This window comes from Gallinula chloropus, assembly GCF_964237585.1.
Source record: "Gallinula chloropus genome assembly, chromosome: 2".
In the NCBI taxonomy this organism is placed as follows: Eukaryota; Metazoa; Chordata; class Aves; order Gruiformes; family Rallidae; genus Gallinula; species Gallinula chloropus.
The window spans coordinates 76,686,987-76,700,543 of record NC_140086.1 but is presented as its reverse complement, the minus strand read 5'-3'; the positions used below and the strand labels follow the sequence as shown (position 1 = coordinate 76,700,543).

At 40.4% G+C, this 13,557-nt stretch overlaps 1 protein-coding gene across 1 annotated transcript in view; it reads left to right on the top strand.

Annotated features, from left to right (window-relative positions):
- SEMA5A (semaphorin 5A) overlaps window positions 1–11,431 on the top strand; it is a gene marked incomplete at both ends in the record, with an annotated part of 337,833 nt that extends 326,402 nt beyond the window's left edge. Inside the window, 4 exon segments of the mRNA XM_084260169.1 lie at window positions 4,004–4,159; window positions 7,244–7,291; window positions 9,468–9,679; window positions 11,312–11,431. Coding sequence (XP_084116295.1) covers window positions 4,004–4,159; window positions 7,244–7,291; window positions 9,468–9,679; window positions 11,312–11,431 — 536 coding nt within the window.
- Window positions 11,432–13,557: the final 2,126 nt, after the last annotated feature.

The window sequence follows — 13,557 nt, the reverse complement described above, 5'->3', positions numbered from 1 at the left end:
AATTTTGGAGATGAAGGGTGGAAGAGGTTGGTTTAATTTTGGTTCAAGAAAGTGCAAACCTTTATAAAGCAATAACATTTCAGAGGATGAAGCATATTTCTCATATTAGATGATGTTTTATTAATATTTCAATCTCAGTGAAAATTTGCCATAGGTTTTTGAAATAGCACATTATCAGCTAGCTGTGAGAATGGCTCTTGCCTTCTGTTTGCAATGTAGACTTAAAAACTTTGTACTGTTCTTATTTTACATTGGCTTGGAACAAAAATAACTGCAGTGGCATGCATGTCAAATTTGGGCAGACCCCTGAATCCCTGCAGAGCCAGGGATTTCTTGTACTGAAGGTCACGTGAGAGTGGATCTTCTTTTTGCAGATCTTGAAGTACCATTGGTGACTTTGACTGTTGGGTGACATGTTTAGTATAGGAAGGCAATAGTAGTGACACTTGGAATCTAAGAACAACCAACAGCGAAATACTTGTGCATAAATGGAAATTGTTAATAAATTTTCTTAAGTTTTGGAAAGAGCAAAGATTTCTTGACATTTGAAATAGTACCTTTTTTTTTTTGCTAAATAAAACTAAAATTTCTTTAATCCTGATACTGAAGATTTCTTGAGAATATGGAGAGTTAATGGAAATTCCAAGTGAAAGTATGCAAGTATGCACTTAGAAGAATGAACCAGACCCCTGTCTGCAAAATACATTGTTTTTTCTCTTTTTTCATTTTACAAGCTGTACCACCATGTCTCTGTTTTTTTCCATTAATTTATCTAAATGCAATCACATTAATATGAATGGAGGAGCTACACTATTGATCAGCAGTGCTTTATAGGCTCTTATCAGTAAGTGTAATCACTTGCAACTGAATAAAGCAGTATTTTACACCTAAAGTATTTACTGCTGCTGTAAGAGCAAACAATATATTCTTTCCTTGAATTACTAACTCACACATGCAAATAATGGATAATGCAGTTGAGCATTTAGAAATGATGGTGTAGTTCTGCATTAAAGAAATTTATAATCTTACAGAATGGTGGCCTGATTTTTCTGAGATTTCTTCTTCACTGAGGTATCTTTCAGGAACTGCTTGGACTTAACCTGGCTTCAAAGTCCAGTCAAAGCTCTGTAGGAGGAAGACATGATATCTGAGTAAGCCTTGCTGTGTTAGAGGTGAAAAGCAGTTCCAGATTAAACATCTCTCCAGCCTACCCTCTCTTTTCCATCCTCATGACTTTTGCAAAGAACTGAAGAGCAGGTTGAGAAGAGCCTGACTGTGGTGCAGGAGAGCATCAGATAATTTGCAGATAAAGAATTCAAAGGGATGAGGCAGAATAACTGGGTCTGTAGAATTGCATGCAAAAGCTACAGGTTCGGCATCTCTGTGATGGCAGAGAAAGTGGCTCCACAAAAGGGAGGTCTGCTAATTTGAAATGATACATCTGTCAGTCTTGGGTGCCTTACTTCTGTGTGACTCTCTGAGTTCCTAACAGTGGCACTCTTCAAAACACAGGTTTGGTGACAGGGTTCACCATTGCAGGGATGTCCATCCCGCTCACACTTGCACTGATGTCCCCTCTCTCCTTTTCTATGATTCTTTGTGCCAGTTGGAGCTGATCAGCTTGGCTCCAGAACCACTGCCTACCTGTGCTATAGTGCCTGGGCTGCACTGTGGGACTCAAGATGGGAGGGAGATGCCCTGTGTTGCATGTGGGGGAACGTCCCAATGCACATAAGTATCTTTTATAGGACCCTTAAAGGGCAGGCAAAAAACTCCCTTGCCTCGTCACCAGTATGTGACCTAGCATGGTCTAAGCATGCTCTGAGCTTCCTATTTTATCACAAGATGTAGAACCTTCAGCAAGGAACCCGGAGGGCCTAAGACACATTGGATAAGAGACTTTACCAGCCAACAAGGTGCATTTAGGATGCTCGTGAGCATTTTGGCAGCTGCTGCGTATATCCCAGTACTCCCAAGAGTATTGGATTTGGCTTGAGCATGCTATCTGCCACCAATGAGAACTGGGCCAAGATTTGTAATGAGCAGCATTCCTTCAAACTTGAAAGAGCAGGTCTTTAACGTTACTAAATATTTGAGGTAAGGATCCATGCACTTAGTTTACTTAAAGTCCAGCAGCAGACACCGGCAATGACAACAGCAGCCCCTGGATGTGCTACACTATATAAGCAGGTAGAAGACTGTCCGTTTGCTTGACTCCCACCTCAGCACTTCTACCTACTCTGAATCATGATCCAACTACACTATGTCATCTGTCGCTGTGATCCTATACCCCACTGTGCAAATGAGGCCCACGACCTCTGCCAGGAAACAAAAAAGCCAAAGGACAGAGCTGAGTATTCTTACTCCTCACAATAATGAGATACTACTATTAGACATCTGCTGCTTGTGTCAAGCTGTTTTCCTTGCTGCTCAAAGGAGGACCCATCTAGACAGTTGACTGTTGTTCACAGCTGCCAATATCCAGGTTCTTACCTGAGCTGCTGAGTAAATCTATTTTATGAACAACTCCACAAGTAAAGGTGTGCACCTGAACCACAGACTGCTAGGTCTGATTGCTGCTATCTGTAAGCAGCGTTCTCCTGCTGTCTTGAAATGGTCCCAGGACCACTGCTTGAGATTTCTGTGCTAAAGTTCTGTCAGTCTTTTTTCCATGCTACTATTTAGAAAGTGAATTTCCAACACTGTCATGGAAAACATCTATTGCTTGACATTTTTCAAGACTGCATTCACAAATATTCCTCCTGAAATCTTTGAATTTTAGATGACTAAGAGTTTTAACTTCTTCCTCTATGGCCAAGGGGAAAGCAATGAGTAAGCGTGAACCTTGTATGCTGGACTTATACAATGTATTGAAAAGGGCCCAAAACAGTGTAAGACTTCCCTGACTTTCCACTTGATTCACAAAAAAGCATACAAAAGTTTCATGAGTTTTCCAAATTATTCCCAAATTTTAATGTTCTTCAATATAACCTGAAAGAAAACTAGGTTAGTAAGGTGGGGTTTTTTTATTTGAAACAAAATGGAATTTGTAAATTTGCTTCATATTGGCATAAAATTGATTAAAATTTTGAAGTAGAAATAAACTTTGTTTGGGATAGTAGGACAGTTTATTTCATATCAAAACCATAAAAGTTATCTCAGTGGGAAAGCTGACAGAAGAAAGAAGAAAGTTTAACTGATCTGTCTTTACTATACTTGCCAAACATGGAGGACTCCTATAAAGGCAAGTCTTGAGCTTGAATTGTAAGGAAGTGAGCTCAGTAAACTCAGTCTATCATGGGAATGAGATCAATTCACTTCCTTTAAGAGAAGTATTCTGAGATCACAAAGGCATGAAATAAAAATGTCTTAATCAAAACTACATAGGCAGAGGAAGAAATGTAGAGAAACAATAGACACTGATAATCAACAGAATGGGGAAGAGAAAATGAGAATACTTGATGAAATCTCTTCTGTCTACAGCAAAGAAATGGACCTGAAATAATGAAAGCTAAAAACAAACTAAACAAATGCCAAATCAAGAAGTAACTGCAAGATACTACTATTTTTGTGGTTAAATAAACATCCTGTTTCAGGCCTGGGATACATACTCGTATAGCTCTCAGTGCTATTAGTCAGTTACACAAAAAAAGACAGCATTGTTTTCTACCCTAATGACCCAGACTGAGCTTAACTCCACAGCAATCCCTGTTTCAGTCACCGCCACAGAATCCCTCCAGCTTCTCACTTGAACACACAGACAGGTTATGGCAGAAGCCAAAGCCATAATATAGCTGCAACAAATTTACCATCACGCTCTCCATTCCAGAGGCTTTTGACAAGGCCAAGCTGCCTCTGTTTTATCACAGCGAGGGAGCTGGCCTCTGCTAATTGGTGGTATCTGAGGATGAGGCCTTCTGTCATAATACAGGCTGTTTCTCTTGGTGTACCCAAAGCATTTCATTGCAGTGTCTGCATGTGTGTCCCTCTCTGCCTGTTGCAGACAGCTGGTCCGAGTGGTCCGAGTGGTCCGAGTGCGACTCGTCTGGCTTCCAGTTCCGCGTTCGTCAGTGCATCATTTTGTTTCCTGTGGGCAGTCAGTGCACGGGCAACACCACAGAGACCAGAGCCTGTGCTTCGGACTCCAACGTTATACCAGGTAAGCTCTGCCTGCTCCTTGAAGAGTTAGGGAAATAACGTTTCGGGAGTGAGGCATGATGCTCTCCCAGACTGCACTGAGCAGGGCTGAGAGCTGGAACAGGACTTGCCTTTTGTCAGCCAAAGCCTGTTGGTGTGTTATGTAAAGCTGGTGTCACTAGATCTGATGTCTTCATCAAACTCTGCCTCCTGGCACACAGCACTGTGGAGCTGTCCATACTGACACTGCCTGGGACTTGGGTTAGTTGCTGTCACAGCACTGCAGGTCCCTCCCATCCCACTTGGTAGCAGACAACAGGGGTGACTACAGTCAGCTATGAGAAATTGTTTGCTTTTCACTTCAGTTTAAGTCCTACTGAGATTTTGGTATTATTTGATTAATATTATTCTCCTAGGTTTGTGGTTTGCATATACAAAAGTGGGTGCTCTGGTAGTTAATCTGGAAATTATTTCAGAGTCCCTTAAATTAATAACTGCTTAGAAAGGTAAATACTATTAATCATGCCTCAGGCCCTTAGCTCCCCCGTGATCACAAAATACCTCATGGGTAGTCATGTCATGTGTTATTCTATAGCATTTGTTGAAACTCATGACTGTACTCTCTTTTCTTTCTTTTCTTTTTTTTTTTCTTTTTACTAAATCACAGCAGTCATTTAAATCCACACAGCAGTACAAGTGGTCACACTGCATTGCTGTTAACAGTTGTCTTTCCACCTGTGTGCATTAAAAATACCTAGCTTCTGTCTATTCACAGACAGAGAAATTTGCATTTTAATGTGTCATTTGAAATGTAATTTTGTTTACTCAGTGCAGCAGGCTTTTTTTTTCTTTTCTGTGACTATGTGGTACAATATTGTCCAATATAACAAAGAAACCGACAAATTTAAATACTGTTTTTATGGATGGTGGATAATGCTTGAACTCTCAAATTCTAATTTTTCCTCCAAAACAAATGTGAAAAATGTCAGTGTGAAAGAAAAACCTCCCAGATTGTTTTTTTTCCCTTTTCTGAGGCTTTTGAACATCTCCATTAATATTCACATTCTGTGAAGCCCCTGCCTAATCCAATACAAGCTCTACATCTTGTTTTGGAAAGTAGGCATCTTCAGAATCTGAGATGAGCCACCTCTTCTCTCGACCTTCTGGTTTGTTTTCATACTCTCTTCAAATCACCCCTATCACAGCAGATAAAGTCATGAGGTTATCCTCACCTTAGGCAAACTAGCTTACTTCCTTGGCATTGCCCAGCCTCCTTTCACTTCCCCAGGTCCTCCAACCCAGAGTTCTCTCCCTCCTGACCTCTCTAGTTCACCCCACTTCCCTCCTTTCCTCAGCTAGTGTGCTGGCATATCCACCCTCATGTTGTCTTCTCCTCCCGCTTACCTGAGCTCTTTTCTGCAGAGCTTAGCATATAGACTGATTCCTACAGAGTGCAGAAATGACTCTTTCTTGTCCCTGCTGCTGCCTTGTTTCCAGAATTCATTCTTACCAACTTTGCCTCATGGACCTTCATGGTTTTCTGGTACATCTTTTGCTGCTTTTTGTTTGGATTGTTTCAAGCAGGCAAAGTATGCTCTCAACCTTTAACTCTCTGTGAAGAGGGTTATTCTGCTAGGTCTTATTTTAAAATAGTATTGATATAGCATGTGAAGAAAGGTAAAAAATGATGACCACTTTAGCAGTAGCTGCATGTGGATCATATTTTGGTGGTAGAGAGCCTATTTGCTGATTCCTAGTACAGAAGCTATTGCATACCTGTGGCCATTGTTTCTGCCTTTCTCTGGCCTGTTTTTTACTCCTAAGAGAGACATCCTTAGGTGGGAAAACTAGAGCTGCACACAGCTCTATGAGGACAAGCACAGATTTGTGAAGTGCCATAGTGCTGATACCCTGACCTATTCTCTGTGGCTTTCTTGGTGGTACCTAGCATTTGATTTGCCTTTTTGAACACTTTGGCTTCTGAACACTTAGCTGATACTTTCATGAAACAATTTGTTGTCACCCCTCTGGTCTCATTCTTAAGTAGTAGTGAGCTCACAGCTCATCACTTTATATGTGTGGCTGTCATTGCTTTCCTCTGTATGTATTGCTTTACCTTAATCTGTGTTCAGTTTCCTTCATTATTTCATTGCCTAGTTTTGTAAGGCACTTCTGCAGCTCTTCAAGCGTGTCCTCGTCCATCCTACCTTGACTTAAAAAAAACTTTGAAACCAAATTTGCCTCCTGCTTTTCTAGCCCTTTGCTGAAAAACCCATGTCCCTGTAGAAGTGGTAACCTTCCTCCATTGTAAGATCTGGGCACATAGCACTACCCTGGTTTCTCTTTCCCCTCATCTCATTTGTTGTTTGGAAAGCCTTTGAAAAAGAATTTAAAAGGTTTTTGAAATCCGAGCAGACTGTGTCAGTTACCCCACCCATCTCCACACGATCATTGACCCTTTCAGAGAGGTTAAAAGGATTTGCAAGGCAGGACTTCCCTTCACAGAAGCTGTGGCCCTGAAGTCAAGAGTGGGAAAACTTGACTGCTAAGAGACTTTATTCAATATTTATTCAGAATGTTTCCAAAGTCAAAATGACAAGGAGACAGGCTGGAATTATATTTTATTACTTTACAATTGAGACCCAGGAAATTGGCAGTCATCTTTTTTGAAGATTCATAAATTCCTTCTTTTCACATTAGTGCTAGATGTGACTTCTAGAAGTAATAAGCCCATTTGAACACAAGATAATTAAACTCTCGATAATTTTACTATTCAGAAGACCAATGTTTTCTCAACATTCCTAAATTCCACAAAGGATGTTTTCATGTGCACTTTATCTTTTTAATTCCAGAGATGTTTTGAAGCAAGAATTACAAATATGTTGCTGCTTTTCCTTGGGAAACTAAAGAACTTGCAGATGCCTTGGGACCTTTTTGTTAATTCTGCCACATAGTCAAAATATTTTTTACTTTGGATTTGGAGTGAATGTAGTAGGAAAAAAAAATTGAATCTTTACTGTGTTAACCAAACTAGTGGTTCTCTGTAATATTTTTTATCCTTGGCCTAAGCAGGTTTTTTGTTGTGTTTTTTTTTTTTTTTTTCTAGAAATATCAGTGGCACGATCCAGCAGCATAGAAGAAAAGCGATGTGGAGGTAAGCTTTCCAGCTTTAGATCTGTATTAAATGCTGAAGTACCGATTCCCCATTTTTTTCCCCTTTTGTTTCACCTTTTGCACTCTCTTAGTTTTATTCTCCCTTTTATTCTACCTGCTGCATTCTCATTATTTGCACTTGCACAGAAAAAGAGGTGTAGGTACTACAGGATTTCTCATTAAATATCCATCTGCCATTGCTGGCCTCTGAGGCCAGAACATGCATTACTGGATGTTTATATTTTCTTCTTTTTCAGTATAGTAGTCACTCTTGTCTCTATAAGCTAGTTATCAGTAGGTCAAAATTTGTAAAGTTGCTCCACCTTTTTCAGGATAATAATTTTACAGACCTTTTGGGTACTCCACATCAATATCAGGAAGCCAGCTTGCAAACCCATTTAATCACCCAGACTGTATCTGGGAGTCATTTTCAGCTTTGCTGCCAAAGACAAAACTAGAAAGAAAAGTTCCGTTCCAGAAAGAGAAAACTGCTAAAATACCTCAAACAATAATAGTAAGAAGAAGCAGGGAAAATGACAAATTTTTTGTGCTGAGGTATCACGCTTAGTCTGTGTCGTCATGGTAATAGCTCTGGTTGTTCTAGTATTCTTCCATGCACAGATAAGCTGCATTTTTAACCTAATAAGGGACAATGAAAACGCAGGGATTATGCAAGGGTGTACTAGTGTGCATGGTAACTTGTTATGGGAGCCTGGATAATGCGATTTTATTTTTTTCTAATTAGCAGTGGTGCACTGAAAAACTTTTGCCAAGTTCTCAATCAGTGGGAAACTCTCACAGGAGTGTAGACGGATATTTCAGTGATAATTTATCTGTTAGGGTAGTAAACCTAGTCACCTAAATATTAGTTAGTGTTTCTAAATACCCAGCAGATGTGTGAAGGTCCTACCTTAGGCATTTGCCAAAAATGGGACCCATGTGCAGGCCCATTTTTATGTATTACAGTGAAAATGGTCTAACAGATACTTTTCACACTACTGCCAGTCTTTCAGTTTAAAATCTTTCACTTTTGCCTGTGGGCAACAGCAAACACATTTTCTGCTAAGGTTAAGATGAAACTGCCAACCTGAGCTTCTCACTGATACTTCTTCCTTAATCAAAAAGCACAGCTCCAGTTCATAGTGGCAGTGAAAAGCAGTGCCATTTGTTTATTTCCAGCTGATCCTACCAGTGCCACTTCTTACCCAGTAACTTCGCTCAGTAACATCATGGGACGATCGTGCTGTAGATTCCCTCTACAGTTTCATGCAGCGATGAGCTCCCTTTCAGTTTTAATCCTTTCAACCCTTGGAGAGGGTTTCCCATCCTCTGATCCCATAGTACCTTTGATGGGCAAAACAGACGGGTGACTGATGGGTTCTGAGTTGTTGACTTCTCTCTCTCTGGCCACTATGGCTAAAAGCACACTGACTTTAAAGAGTCTCTCTCTTCCCCTTTTTGATTTCCCACAAAAAATGGTACCATTTCTTCCTCACCCACCCCCCTTACACATAGAAAAAATCTGAAGGCTGGAGAAAGGAATAAATTCCCTTCAAAGATACTGAAACATCGAGACCCAGCAAGAATCAAAGCAGGGGATGGAAAAAACATATGTCACCCCTTCTGGGACATACACCAAATAAAGGCAGTATGGAAAACATTTTAAGGAAAGCAGGATTGTGATTCAAAGATATCAGGATTTTGTTAGTTCTGCCACAAGTCACTGTGCGTAAGAGAAAGAACTAGAACAGCAGAGGAGGTGATACTGTAGCACTTGAAAAAAATCTGTGTGTGAATATTATATACATAATTTATACATCACAAGGCTTTGTTAGGCAGTCTGAAGAAATTTTCCTGAACTATTCAAACATAGAAAATGCATTTCTTACATCTGTTGTTTGGGTTCTAAAATTGTTTAAGCAGCTTTCAGAAATCTCAGTCTTATTACTTACCGAGGTGTTTGGGTATCTAAGATTCTGATAACAATCCCTTCAGGGGATGTACAATGTATTTGCTACTGTAGGGATGAACCATGGCAGTTGAGATGTTTCCAGGAAACACATGAAGGTTCTCTTATCCTTGTTTGAATCAGGCACTTGTCTACATTGTTCTTCAAGGTTAAGCTTTTATTGCTACTTTCATAAAAGTAAGATTGTATTCTCCTCTCCCCTCTGCAGAGTTCAACATGTTTCACATGATCACAGTGGGATTAAGTAGCTCAATACTTGGTTGCCTTCTTACCCTGCTTGTTTACACTTACTGCCAACGATACCAACAGCAGTCCCATGATGCAACTGTCATCCATCCAGTGTCACCAGCTCCTCTAAACACCAGCATTACCAACCATATCAACAAACTGGACAAATATGATTCTGTAGAAGCCATCAAGGTGAGATGTGGGTTTGGAGCTTTATAATGTGCAAAGTATGTGGCTGTAGAATCACAGAATATTAGGGGTTGGAAGGGATCTCAAAAGATGACCTAGTCCAATGCCACCACCAGAGCAGGATCACCTAGATTAGGTCACACAAGAACACATCCAGGCAGGTTTTGAATGTCTCCAGAGCAGGAGACTCCACAACCTCTCTGGGCAGCCTGTGCGAGTGCCCTGTCACCCTCACAGTGAAAAAGTTTCTCTTTATAGTCACATAGAACCTCCTGTGCTCCAGCTTGCACCCATGACAGCAGTTAGTTCTGCTGTATAAAAAGAATGTTACTTGCTTGTTTTTTACAGTGGCATTTGGACTCAAATTATGCTGATTGTTAATTAAAAAAAAGATTTCACTAGAAGCACTGTAATCACAGATCCTTACCTTTGCCAATCCCTATTGCACAGAAAGTTAGATTTTGTGTGCATCTATAATTTATACAGCAGTATCCTTTTCTGGAAGAAACCCCGACAGTTCAAATTTTGCTTTGTCTCATCTTTATTATTTTTTTTCCTAATTGTGTTCCCTAGTGGCTGGTTCAAGAAGTAAATAGGGCTGTTAACAGCCATCATGACACATATTGAAGATAGTCCTTTGTCTCCAGTGATATGGTATCAAGGCTACTACCCATCTTCCTTCACTGTCTTTATACAGATGTATCTTGTGAAGATATTCTGCTAGTGTTCATACCCAAAGTATTCTTCAAATGAGCAGTGCAGATTCACATTAGCTGAGGCTCTGGCATGGTATCTGTATCATATGAGCATTTTATGACCTTTTAGAGTAGCTCTGCTTTTCAGAGCCACTGAATTAAGGATGGATGAGCATTCTGAAAATCCCTAGCTCAGTATCTTCAGATTCCACAGTTTTTTCGTGCAGCGGCAAAGTGTTTCATCAATAAGGATTTTTCTTAAATCCTACCTGAATAATCCAGTTTTTAATTTCTGCATTTTTCATTCTAATTAAAGACATTTTAAAGAATTTCATTAAAAAGGCAATAAAAGTCTACAGTTCTTAATCAGTGGTAGAATGTGTACCTAATTTAAAGCTTTCTCAAATTCCACTAATCATCTCTCTGCATAGCTACAGAAACAAACAAACAGAAAATAAACCTTTTGAAAATTCATACTCTAAACACCCATATAACTTTTTAGAAACCAGGATTTACGCTCTTAAGAGCTTCAGACATTTCTCCTACATATTGCATTTGAGAAATAAGGAATTAATGTAGTAAAGAGAAAATAATTCTTATTCAGTAAAAAACAATGAGTGAATGACTCTAATAAGAATAACTGAATATGTATGATTAATAAGTACTTTTAATCATAAAATTAGTATTATAATATTGGGGGAAAAGTGCCTGGCTTTGCTTTATTGAGTAGCATTGCTTTTTGTAGGAACGTTATATAGGCAGATACACGCAGATGCAAGTATTTGTATATATGCAGGTTGTTAGTGCATTTTTAACTAATGTATTATATACAGATATTTGTCACAATAATTGGCAAATATCCGGGTGAAAGAGCGCTTAGTGATGACCTTTATTCTATCCTTCTCACTTTCTTACTTCTTTTTTCTTTTTTTTCCCCCAGGCTTTTAACAAAAACAACCTGATTCTGGAGGAGAGGAACAAATACTTCAATCCACATCTTACTGCAAAGACTTATTCTAATACCTATTTTACAGATTTCAATAATTATGATGAGTACTAATGGGCTTGTGTATTTTCTGGCCTTCTGTAACTCCCCAGTCCCCACGGCCTGTGCTACTTGACTGCTCATGTGATTGAGGCTTCAGAGACATTTCAAGCACGATCCAAGCCATCAATGTCCCATTGCTGCCAAAAGCCCAACACACCTGTTTTGTGACATGATGTTTTCTTTGCAGAGCGCAAGGTTGGCCAAGGTTGTCGGGTGCAGCTGTAGCCCCTCGGTGTCGCTGGACCACTCATGAGGATTGCATCGCTTCACTCAGTTACATGAACTTCCAGTCAGGTTTCTCTAACAACTGACTAAGTAACTCCTGAGCTTTACAAAAAGTATTATGTTACCCCTTAAAGCTGCACTGGGAGTACAAATCCGATTTTCGGTTTTTAGGCATTTTCTTTTGTTTCTGTGAGGTTTGTAAAGGGAGCTCTGCTATTCCCCACAGAGTCCTCTGTGCAGTCTCCTGAAGCTCACACCACCAGTAAGAGCTCGCAGGGTGCTGGGAACAACCACAAGAAAAAACGTGGGTGATTTAGCGATGCTGTGGGGCAGCTCTGGGATCCGTAGGGCCGATCTTCTCGGGATGTAAATCACACTGGCTGCCGTTCAGCTGCTCAGAGTGCGGAGACTCAGGCCGTACCGAGGGATGCAATCTTGTCATTAACCCAGAAAGCTATGGGGTCAGTGGCTTCCAGTTGGTGAGCCAAGCTCAGTCACATAAGGCCTTCACCTAGTTTGGTTTAATTTTTAGGAGGATGGGAAGGGTATATCCCACAGCAGCCGAGAGGAGTGTGGACAGGAGTGGCATGCTGGAAGGTTTTACCATGCGCCCTTAGTAAACCAGCCTTGCTGCAGCGCGTGGGTTTGCCCATACATCGCATCCCACAGGCTTCCTCTCCCTGGTGCATCCATACAGGAACCAACTCGTCTCTCTGCTGTAGCACTCGTCATCAGGCCAGTCATGGAAAGATAGGACTGCACCGCATTTTGTGTGCCTTCTCAGGCTCTCGGGGGTACGTAGGCATAATCATAGGTCTGCTTTTCTCTTTCCAGCTTTTGCTTTATATGCACGCATCTGAAAAACAAAGCTGGCTCAGAAAACGCAGATATATTTGCGAAGCATTGTCTCATCTTGCTGCCGTGTCCGACCTATGCTAGTCAGCTCCTAGAGGAACATTCTTCTGGTGTTTTAAGTGATTATCTTGTTGGACTTCATTGATGTAAATATTTAAATTCTGTTTAAGTTATCGGGTTTAGTTCCTTTTGTAGTGGCAGGTGAGGAAACAGAGGATTTTTATACCATTTTTCTTTGTTCTGTCTGTCTTCACCCATGTTCATAGCGTTATTTTTTGTACCTGAAATTCCAGATGTATAACTAAAAAGAAAAGGGCAAGGATTTGGGCCAGATTTTCCAGAGTACTAAGGCAGCATTTGCTATTCTCAGAAGCTTGTGAAAAGAAAGTAAAAGTGAATATTAGGGATTAAAGAATTGGGCTTTCTTTTTATTTTTGAGTACGCCAGATGCAAAGATCATCACAGCGGAATATCAGGCAGGTGTGCGAGGAGCAGCAGAGTGGAAATGTTTCCATCCTGTGTTTGGAGCCCTTGATTGTTGGGTTTTGCTGTGATAGGCAAATAGAGAAAAACTTGTACAGATTATAAAGATTCAAGACTTGGAGGGGGGGGAAGCAAAAAGTACGGAGAAGCATTGATCGTGTGAGACTGCATCTGAGCACCACTTTGGTGGTCTGGTCACTCAGCAGAGGTAAACACCGTATGTAATGACAGCAGTGTGCAACATTTTTGAATGGGGATAGATCTGAACATAGCACTGTGCTTCCTGTCTCTGCTCTATGGTAAAATGAATAAAATGCAGAGCAAGTGGTTTTTGAACATCACTGCAGCAACATGAACCATCTATGAAAATAATTAAGATCAGCCGCCTGTGTTTTCCAGCTGAGTAGCTCTCCCTGTTACTAACTCAGTCAGACAAAAAATACCCCAACTTTGCACCAATTCATCTCTGGAAAGTAAAATAATACTGGTTCTCTACAATTTGTGATTTTTTTTTTTCCACAGTACATTAGACTGGGTTTCCCAGCTGGGTTTTGGCTTGAGTAAGAGGAAATTTC